Raw genomic sequence first — 11,172 nt, 5'->3', positions numbered from 1 at the left:
AGCTATAAAATTATGAAGTATAGCAACTATAAAATAATTTCTACAAATCAAAGAGAATGTAACGCAGTGTCAAAGGAGAACAATCACATCAGAAGAGTAACAAACTAGCAAGCTTACACATTCACATCAGTCCTATGGGGCAACCAGAAAGAGCAACTGCATGGTGTATTCAAGGTACATTTATCATAGATAGCATAGATCATGGATAACTTTACAGAGATATATTCTAAAAGAATATAAAACAAGTTATTTACATTAGAATGTTTTCCTTTGTGCTTTTTTTTTGATAAAGACAGACTTCATGTATAGAAACAGCATACATGTACCAGAAATACACGAAAGAGAAGTTTAGAATTAGTCTCTATTTAGTTTTAACCAATCACAAACTCACAAACAAATAAATGACCAATAAAGGATCACTTCTAAAAAATTATAATTAAAAGAAAACTAGATGGCCTAGGCAAGCCTGTCCATGAATTCGCGCCATTATACTGACCAAGCCTAAACAGCAGTTCTACTAATAAATTCGTTTTACATTTATAAACGTGAAAATAATGTATTCAAGTACAGACATATAAGCCAATGTGTGATAACTGTAGTATGAGTGGGATAATACACCCCACACTATGCATTATACGTTATACGTTGCAGTAATTCTTAAGTAAAGGGTATATATTGACGTTGCTCTGGGATTTATTTGTGCCCAATCGAAACACAATGACTAATATTTTCTGCCACATATACTGAAATGTGGCAAAGTAGTCAAATACCTGCAGGAACTGCATGTATTCAGTATGACAAGACCCAGTGCGGATTTTGGGTGACTCAGATGTGCCTGGTACTTGTGGTGTACGCCCACCCCCCCCCCCCCCCAAAAAAAAAAAAAAACATAAAAGAATTAGGTGCATCATATCATTTTTTTCTCTTCCGGAAACCAGTAGTCTGCTATCAGACAACCGCCTTCTGCGTACATAAGCTATATTAGCCCAATTAGTGAATGAAAATAATGAGACTTTAAATCGGATCATTTAATTTCACTATAATTTAACACACAATGTTTTGTGAAAGGCAAGGGCATTTTGATAGCCTTTCTGAGGAAAAAATGGCAGTTTTTTTTATTTGGATAAATTATTTATTCACAGCCAGTCCCTCTGTAGAAATCTTTCAAGCTGAAAACTGAAAATGCTGATATAAATGACTAAGTTGTAAAGCTCAGGTTTCAGGTAAGGTAAATTTTATGTATATGTTAACACTGGTATCAGATCGGTACCCGGTATCAGCCCATACCCCAAGTCCATGTATCATTGTCAGGACTGTAAAAGTCAGATTGGTGCATTCCCAATGAATTTTTCCAGCTAGGTGAGTGAACAAATGGTCATAGTCCCAATGGAGGCAACATGACATTTCCTGCAGTTATAAGTGCTGGCATCACATCGGATTGCATTTAGGTTAGACTCGAATAACTAAAGTCTAATAGCTCTAATATCGAGCCAGGGTCTGTTCAGTGTCAGTTTAGTGTCTGTAGGGGTCAGTACTGAGACCAGTCCGTAGGGTGGTGAAATAAGAGGCAGTGGCATGTTATGTGAAATGTCAGTGTACCACATAAAGGTCACCTACTGATGACTTGTTGCATTTATTAGGCCCGTCTTTTGGTATCAGTGTCACAAATCTTGCCACACTGGGCTGTGAGATTCAGCAGCTGCATTTATCAGTAGATGAGACCTCGTCAGATCTGGCTACTGTCTGTTTTCCAGTGTGGCGTGTGTTACAGAGGTGTTTCAGCTTCAAGTCTCTAATATTAATAATAATAACAGTTACACCGTTTAAAAGTTTGGGATCACTTAGAAATCTCTTTGTTTTCCATGAAAACATACATGAAAAAAGTTTCAATAGAAAATATAGCTAAATAAATTGGAAATAGTCATTGACAAAGTTAGAAATAATCATTTTTGAAATTAAAATAATAATTGTGTTCTTCAAACTTTTCTTTCATCAGGAGGTCCTCCATTTGCAGCAATTACAGCCTTGTAGACCTTAGATGTTCTAGATGTCAGTTTGTTGAGGTAATATAATGAGATTTCACCCTGTGCTTCCTGAAGCATCTCCCACAAGTTGGATTGGCTTAATGAGCACTTCTTATGTACCATTCAGTTAAGCTGCTTGATAGAATCTCAGCTCAACAGAGTTGAGTTGAGTTGAGTTGAGTTGAGTTGAGTTGAGATGAGAGTTGACTGTGCTGGCCGCTCGATTATACACAGCTGATTGCTTTCTCCATAAATAGTTATCGCATAGTTTGGAGCTGTGTTTGGGTCACTGTCCTATTGTAGGGTTAAATTGGCTCCTATTAAGCGCTGTCCATAGGGTATGGTATGGCATTGCAAAATGGAGCGATAGCCTTCCTTCTTCAAGATCCCTTTTACCCTGTACAAATCTCCCACTTTACCATCACCTTGCCCCAGATCATCACATTTCCTCCACCATGCTTGACGTTGTCGTCAAGCACAACTCCAACATCTTTTCATTTGATCTGCACCTCCCAAACATTGTTCTTTGTGATCTGAACACGTCAAACTTATATTTGTCTATCCATAGCACTTTTCTTCCAGTCTTCCTCTGTCCAGTGTCTGTGTTCATTTGCCCATCTCAGTCTTTTCTTTTTATTGGCCATATGGCTTTTTCCTAGCAATTTTGCCTATAAGGCCAGCATTCTGGGGTTGCCTCTTCACTGTTGATATTGAGGTTTTTAGCAGGTACTATTTAATGAAGCTGCCAGTTGAAGACCTATGAGGCATATGTTTCCCATATATTTATCCTCTCACTCAGTTGTGCACTGTAGCCTCCCTCTCCTCTTTCTATTGTGCTGTGCTACTCTGTGAAGGGAGTACTACTACACAGCATTGTACTAGATCTTCAGTTTCCTGGCAGTTTCGTGTATGGAGTAGCCTTCATTTATATACTAATGAGTTTCAGAAGACAGTTATGTGTTTCTGACCATTTTGAGCTTGTAATCAAACCCACAGTTGCTGATGCTCCAGATTCCCAGTTACTTCAAAGTTTTGTTACTTCTTTAATCAGCACAACAATTCTCATTTGTGCTAACATAATTGCAAAAGCCTTTTCTAATGATCGATTAACTGTCATGCCCGGCTCGTCCGATCCTCGCGTGTGCCACACCCCCTGATAATCCATGTGTGCTCACCCGATTGTACCCAGCTTGTTTTCTATCAGACTGATGTGTTCTGTGTATTTAGTCCGCGTCTGAGTCTGTATTCCCCAAATCCGTCATTGATGTTAGTTTGTCGACGTCTGCCCTGTGTTGCCCCCAACAAAACCCCATATTCTGCATCCTCGCCTGCCAGCCTTGTCCTTCCCCGCGTCCTGCCTGTTCGCTGACCAGCGATCACAACATTAACCTTTTAAAATGATAAACTTGCATTAGCGAACACAACATTCCACTGGAAAATAGGACTAATTGTTGCTGATAATGGGCCTCTGTACACCTATGTAGATATTCCATAAAAAAACAGCCGTTTCCAGGTATTATAGTCATTTACAATATTAACAATGGCTAGACACAGTATTTCTGATGAATCTGATGCTATCTTATTGGGCAAAAAATTAAGGAAAATTACTGGACAATTAAAATGGAAATTTCTAAGTGACTCCCCAAACTTTTGAATGGTAGTTTGTTTTTTACAAAGAAGTAAAGTAATGTAGACTACAACCTTTTGAGTAATTGTAATTAAACATTATCGTAGGCATCAGTGAGTCCTAGTCAGTCTTGAGATTCACACAGGCAATAAACTAAGTAAAGGGCTGATAATGTAGCTCCACTATGAGAGAATTAGAACTACAACAGGGTTTGGGGAGCAGGAGTCCAGTGTGATGCGGGTGTGTGACTACAGTGCCTGAGCCCAAGGCACTGTAAAGTGCAGTGTGCTTCTGTGTCCTTACAGAAAAGCCATCGCCAAGGCAGGCCTTCAACATCTGAGTGCCCAGCCCTGCGTATCTGCTGTGCTGAGAGGCGACCATGAGCGCGAGATACGCAGCACCGTGGATTGGAGTGTGAGTGTGGGTGTGGGGTGGTGTGGGGCGGGGGGTATGTGGTTATTTGACTTTTAATTGTTCAGAATATTGCATGCACATGAAAGGGAAGGTTTTAAGGTTAAACGTGAGTCATGAGACTGAAACAGCGCCTGTAAACGATGACATTTAGAAAAACATGCTCTTTGGGTTACTTTAGTTCCTCTAAGAAAAGCTTCCTATTAAGTCCTTATCCTATAACATTGGGTTTAAAATGATTGCCGATGAAAGTGACCCCTTTTAAATTGGAGGGCTAGCATTGGATTGTGATGGTTTTGCATCCATCTGGATGGAAGGGTGTTCAGTTTTTCATAAAGTGATTAAAAAGAAGTACTTTCCTAAATTGTTGCATTTCAAGTCATTTTGCTCACCTGCTTTTAATTTGTCCTCAGATTATTTGCTTATATTTCTTATATGATGCCCATGTGAACATTTTTCGGTGGAATGTGTTTCTTAAAGTTGGAGTGGTTTATTTATTAGAGTGTAGTAATGGTAACAGTCCCTGTTTGGAGACTGCTCACTCTCACCAGCTGAAGGCCCTTTTCTCTCCTCTGACAAAGCCAGCGAGGCCAGTGAGTTTGTGAGGCGATAACCACAGAGGGATTGCTCTTCATACATTCCCCTCTTTCTCTTTATATGATCCACGGATGACCCTCCCATTCCCCTGTCTGCCATGCCAATCTTCCTCTTCTGTCCCTGCCTCCCTTGTTAGGAGAATGCTGTTTACGGAGAGCACATCTGGTTTGAGACCAATGTCTCTGGGGACTTCTGCTATGTTGGAGAGCAGCACTGCATCGCTCGAACGATGGTGAGCTCCAACTTCCTTGTCTCTCTGATCTGACAGAGAAATCCCTGATTGGGGCGGCAAAGCTCGGGAGCTAGCTGTGCATGTGTGCCGAGTGAGATCTGTGTGCAATGAAGGCTGCAGTGTGTCCATGCCCTGTGTGCAGTGAGGCTGCAGTGTGTCCATGCCCTGTGTGCAGTGAGGCTGCAGTGTGTCCATGCCCTGTGTGCAGTGAGGATGAAGTGTGTACATGCCCTGTGTGCGCTTTGTAATTTTTGGGAAACACTCAGACATTTTTGCTTTTTTTTTTCAAAATAATGACTTTTTTGTTTTAATAATAATCTGAATACAAACACTGTAATGAAATAAATGGCTTTTTGTCTTGGTACTGTTTGGCCTCAGATCCATTTACTGTACTGAGTAAAATGTACATGAACTGGACAAAATTTTATGTCACACTGTTAGTTGTACAGCACCCTCTAGTGTTTACTTCTTGAAAATAGCCCATCTGTTCATGATTAAGTAAAAGCAATGTTAATTCACCCAACTTTAGAGCTGAAAACTGCCAAGATGAATCCGTTGTACAAGGCAGGGTTTTGTCTTTAATTTTGATGGTTTCAAGAGATCCCTCAGGTTAAGGAAATCCTACCTGTATTCCCAGCAAACTTATTTTGTCTCACCACACCACAGCAAAAATCAGTACCTCGGAAGAAATGCGCTGCTTGCAAGATAGTGGTACACACGATTTGCATCGAGCAGCTGGAGAAGGTGGGTGCTGTGGGGGGTGGGGCTCTCACTCTGCACAGCTGCTAGAGAAGGTGTGTGCGGCAGTTTTCATTAATGACAGTAATTGCTTTTGTTTTTTCCCCATTGCAGATAAATTTCAGGTGTAAACCATCGTTTAGAGAATCAGGATCAAGAAACATACGGGAGGTAAAAACTCATTTTATACATTTTCAAGGAATCCATCCTTCCATCCACGTCTATTAACAGTTTGAACAAAATTAATTCTATTGACAGTTTTTGTGCAGTTTATCTGCTAATAACATACTTTTCTGGAAATGAAGAGTGAGTCTCTGCAGTTTCCATTTCAGCACAAACTCCTTGCATTTTGTTCTTCCAGCTCTATCAGTTGTATTGTCTCTCTCTGACTTTTTGTTTCACCATTCCTCTCTCTTTTTATTTGCGTTTTTATTGGTGACCTCACGCATGGTCCAGAACAGGTACCACAATCCCACCTCCAGAGCAAACTCTGGAGACAATTTTGGCATCTGGACAAACTGGAAATAAATTGTGTTTTAGGCTTCTGATCAATTAATTTTCTGTCTATAAATCTGTCCTGCTTTTTCTCTCGCTTCCTATTTCAGGAAAGTCAGGTCTTTTCAGGATCTGAAAGTTACCGATTATAATGCTTACCTATGTAAGGAATTACATTACCTATGTAAGGAATTAGGCTGTGAAAGGAATGGGTAAAAATCTTCCCTGCACCGATACGCAGGAAATATGACAGTTGTAGATTACCATACTGCACATATCTCCACATGGGAACAGAAATCGTTCAGCTTAAAGGTCAACCTGCAGAGCGTCATGTCTGAGTGACCCAGTGTGACTTACTGATGTTACTGTGTGCATTTCAGCCTACTGTTGTCCGGCACCACTGGGTCCACAGGAGGCGTCAGGAGGGCAAGTGTAAACAATGTGGAAAGGTAAACTGCTTTAATGGGCAGCGGCTCAGCTGTGCCTGACCTCAGGGCTGGTAAACTGTGTTTAACGGCCAGTGGCACAGCCATGCTTGAGCCCAGGGCAGGTAAACTGCTTTAATGGGCAGCGGCTCAGCTGTGCCTGACCTCAGGGCAGATAAACTGCATTTAACGGCCAGTGGCACAGCCGTGATTGATCCCAGGGCAGGTAAACTGCTTAAAATGGCCAGCGGTGCAGCCATGCCTGTTGCCACGGCTACGCTGCCAATGCAGCACACGTGTATCACCCAGCTTACTGAAGGTGATGTGATATTCCTCTTTTTCCAGGGCTTCCAGCAGAAATTTGCTTTCCACAGTAAAGAAATTGTGGCCATCAGCTGTTCGTGGTGCAAACAGGCAGTAAGTGAGCTGGGAGAACTCGCGAGGGCAGCAGGTGGAGCCATGGTTAGGGGGATGGACCACTAGCAGAAAGAGGCTGATAAATGGGGGGTTTGCGGCTAAAATATCCAGAAAAATAATATATAAAAAAATTGTAAATTTCTATGGATACAGTAATTAGCAATGACATAACAGTACTAATACTAATGAGAATATGGTGAATTTTATGTTCTATAGTATTCTGGTGGCATGTCTGGCTGAATGTAATGACAGTTTGGGGACCGGAAGATCTTGCTTACACATCTCATTTGGGTCTCCTCCGTCCACTCAGTATCACAACAAGGTGACATGCTTCATGCTGCAGCAGATAGAGGAGACATGCTCTCTGGGGGCTCATGCTGCCGTCATCGTGCCCCCCACCTGGATAATTCATGTCCGCAGGCCCCAGGTACCTACAGGCCTTCCAGACCTTTTTGTGACACTGACCACAGACCCTGATTGCAGTAATGTGCTCAACTAACCAACAGAGGGCAGTAGACACATACATACACATTCTGAGCATGCCTGAATCGTACACAAGAACATCAAAATAATGTTTGTAAGAGAAAAGTAGCATTTGGTACAATATCTCATTTAAAGCAAGCAAACATCGTTGAAAAGATCCATTAACTTGATGCCTGTTCTCAGCTGATACAGATACTGATACTTTATCATTCACAGAGGTCTGTCTAAGTCATTACAGATCCAACTAATCTTGATTCCTTTTTTAGAGCTCACTAAAGTCAAGCAAGAAAAAGAAACGGACCTCATTCAAGCGCAAGTCCAGCAAGAAGGGTGCAGAGGTGTGTTTCGGGGGTTTATTTATAAATGTACCCTAACAGTTTCTCTGTAAAAAAATCCTTCATGCAAAGCATTAGGACATGGTGGCTGGTTTTTAAATCTTCACATTCGCATGGCAGAGTGCCTCACTGACATTACAGGAAAGTTGCAGCTGTTGTGTTATCTTCTGCCTTCTGGGCCCTTTAATTAACGACTGAGACCAGGTCATTGGCACCAGGTGTGGTGTACATGTAAGTCATAGCAGGCTCACACACAGGTTTTTACTTGGGAGTGAGGAATCCCCCCCAAGTGCCCCACATGTCACAGCCCATTGTTACATTTTTTGTATTACCTAAGACATCTATGGACTTTTTTACTAAAACCAATGTAAAGCACCTCATTTAGTGTTTTGTCATCCCTAGGTAATCTTATTACCGTTTCAGTTCAATTTTATTTGTGTAGCACATTTTCACAGCATTACATTATCTCTGTCCATTACTGTTTGTGTTTTTTAAGTATTACCTTCTCAGGGTTTTATTTGTTTGTTTGTTTGTTTGTTGGTTGATGATTATATACTTTTATTTGTATGGGTATTTTGTTCCTCATGCAGTAGTCAGGGCATTTCACTGTACATCCAGTATCAGTAAAAGACAAGGAAGGCATTATTATCACACAGATAACTGCACATTTATTGCTATATCAATAGTAATAATTGTTATTAAATATATATGTTGTGTAAATAAATAAGAACATTGTGTGTGTTAGCCTGAAAGATAATGAGAGCTTAATTTGATAATTACACAACACAGGTGTTTCAAACACAGAGACAGAAAGACACTGAACCGGCTCCTGTTTATGGGGGTATTTATGTGCAGTGTAAAGCACAAACAAATGTTGTCTCCTCAGTGTAACACTGTGCCCAGGTGCCCCAGGGTTCAGCTTCTGTCCGAGGCAGGGACTGCCTCAAAAGCATAAACAGCTATTTGACGAGACATGCTGATTGGCCCCATGCATGACCAGAAACAAAGAGTTCTGACCAAAGACACTAACTGAAGTGGGATCAGACAGCACTGCAAGGCCTGCTAGTGGCTTTCTTTGCTAGACGAGGTGACTAGTGAAAAGTGTGAACTGCCAAGAGACAGAAAACTGCAGTCACAACAAGAAACGCCACAGTTCACTCAGACACACTGCTTCATAAGAACTTCTGTTTGTTATGATTCATATAGTTAATTACCTCTATAGGAATACCTATGACTTACCGTGTTTCCCCGAAAATAAGCCCTAGCGTGATTTTTCAGGGTGCTCGCAATATAAGCCCTACTCCAAAAATTAGCCTTATGACTTAACATCAGTGTGTCCTCGCTATAGAAATACATTCAGCTTAGTATCAGTATGCCCTCGGTATAGGAATACCTTCAATTTAGCATTAGGGTGCCCTCACTACAGGAATAACTTTGAGTTAGCAACACTAAGCACTTACTATGGGATTTGAAATAGGGTCAGTGTTCACTCAATATGAGCCGCCTGTGTTGTGATACTGACACTTCCCCTCTGCACCCCTACAGGAGACGCGGTGGAAGCCTTTCATCGTGAGGCCTATTCCTTCGCAGCTTATGAAACCTTTGCTTGTGTTTGTCAACCCAAAGAGTGGAGGAAATCAGGTAAGCCCACAATGACTCAGTGTGTCAGAGGGCTGGGGTAATGCCACAAGCTGAATGATTTTGCTTGATTTGGTCAGAGATTTAGCCTTAGCGAGAGATTTGCAGAAATATACCCTGCCAGTCTGGCATCTGTGATTGCATTAGGTCTCTAGCATAATCCTGTAAAGTAGAAGGTCAATCTGGCCTCCAGTGCTGCAAAATACTTGGATTTCTCAAGCAGATTCAGAAGTAGGCAGGGGACTGTGGATTAACTATTGATTAGAGCAGAAGGAAAAATCTCAACTCCTCGTCCAATGCTAATTTAATGAATATTTCAAAACTGACTGCTCTGTGTCCCCACAGTGGTAAGACGTGTATGATTAGAATTTATTTGGTTTTGCAGTGTGTTCACTGAACAATGCAGCTGTTCATGATTTTCTTTATACGTATTAAAAATGATCTGAATATAAATATTGCATGTGTTGGAGCTGTGTGAACTTGGAATGCTATCGGTACATGCCATGAATGAAAATCGCTATATTGTTGAACAGTTTCCTTGAGTTTGAAACCTGACAGGAACATGATGTTTCCCAAATTCTGAGTTTCCATTTTGTTTAAGGTCATCATTTACACAAAATTCAAATGTAATTTAAACTACTGAATTGCCAGGGGCTGCTTCTGTGGTCATACAGGAGCTCTATTGATTTCTGAACTCACTTTCTCATTGCAGGGAGCTAAAATAATTCAGTCCTTCATGTGGTACCTCAACCCCCGGCAAGTTTTTGACCTGAGTCAGGGAGGACCCAAAGATGGGTAAATCCATGATGCTTTTACCTCGTTTCTGACCAGTTACCCCCGATGTAACTATTCTGTAGCAAATTTATATAAAAATTTATATTTAAACCAGTCATGGCTTAATTTTAATGCTGACATTCCAAGATTTTCTTGAAGGTAAGGTTATGATTTCCATTGGATGTCTTGGTTAGGCCTGGCTTGGCGTCCAGGGGGTCATCAGTGTGGCTCTCCTGTCATGCCGCCTTCTGTATCTTCTCTTTGTATGTGGCTTATCTGTAGGCTGCCTTACACAGTGTGAAATATATGAAGCTGGGTTTCAGTATGAGTGCCCTGTGATGGACTGGGGCCCACCTGGGGTTTGGTGCTGCCTGCAGTGCTCTCTGCAATATTACCTAATGGGAAACAGTCAGTTGGCTATCACGATGTGATAACGTTGACATTGTAGAAACAATCAAAAACTGAAGTGTGTTGTTTAATCAACGTAGACTTGTTTTAAGAGAATAATGTCTGCACTGTTGTTTCCATCTGTCCCATTGCTTGTTGTTTAGAGGTGGATAACCCACCTTATTTGTCCGAAACAAAGCTGGAACAAGCAGCGAGTGCCTCATTATTTTGCACATGGTTACTATGCCTGTGCAAACTCTTGTGGCAGAGCCCCAGAGTCCCAGACCCTGACTCTGGAAGGCAGAGTAACATTTTGTTAACATTGAGTTTCTGGTGATGCAGCATGATATCAAGCCGTTGTTAGAGGCTCTCTCCCCATTTGCAGCCTGGAGTTGTATCGTCGGGTGCACAACCTGCGCATCCTGGCCTGCGGGGGTGACGGAACGGTAAGCATGGCCACAGTGCTTTTGAAAGTTTCTCAAATTCATTTTTTTTTTCCCAAATACAGGTGGTAAGCTGACTCCTGGGAGCTCATTCAGGCGGTGGGAGCAGTGTAGATGTGGGCATTCTGTCAGGCGCTCGCTACCAA

At 41.6% G+C, this 11,172-nt stretch overlaps 1 protein-coding gene across 8 annotated transcripts in view; it reads left to right on the top strand.

Annotated features, from left to right (window-relative positions):
* Nucleotides 1-11,172, top strand: part of LOC125706396 (diacylglycerol kinase zeta-like) — a 140,694-nt gene that overhangs the window by 80,679 nt on the left and 48,843 nt on the right. For all 8 annotated transcript variants that reach the window (XM_048973077.1, XM_048973079.1, XM_048973078.1 and 5 more), the window contains 11 exons: nt 3,957-4,065; nt 4,796-4,891; nt 5,558-5,635; nt 5,744-5,800; nt 6,505-6,573; nt 6,895-6,966; nt 7,277-7,393; nt 7,716-7,787; nt 9,330-9,425; nt 10,135-10,217; nt 10,969-11,029. In XM_048973077.1, coding sequence (XP_048829034.1) covers nt 3,957-4,065; nt 4,796-4,891; nt 5,558-5,635; nt 5,744-5,800; nt 6,505-6,573; nt 6,895-6,966; nt 7,277-7,393; nt 7,716-7,787; nt 9,330-9,425; nt 10,135-10,217; nt 10,969-11,029 — 910 coding nt within the window. The remainder of the gene's footprint in view (nt 1-3,956; nt 4,066-4,795; nt 4,892-5,557; nt 5,636-5,743; nt 5,801-6,504; nt 6,574-6,894; nt 6,967-7,276; nt 7,394-7,715; nt 7,788-9,329; nt 9,426-10,134; nt 10,218-10,968; nt 11,030-11,172) is intronic.

Source organism: Brienomyrus brachyistius, chromosome 13, assembly GCF_023856365.1.
Source record: "Brienomyrus brachyistius isolate T26 chromosome 13, BBRACH_0.4, whole genome shotgun sequence".
Taxonomy (NCBI): Eukaryota; Metazoa; Chordata; class Actinopteri; order Osteoglossiformes; family Mormyridae; genus Brienomyrus; species Brienomyrus brachyistius.
Note: the sequence above shows the minus strand (reverse complement) of the source record. Positions and strands in the feature narration are given on the sequence as shown.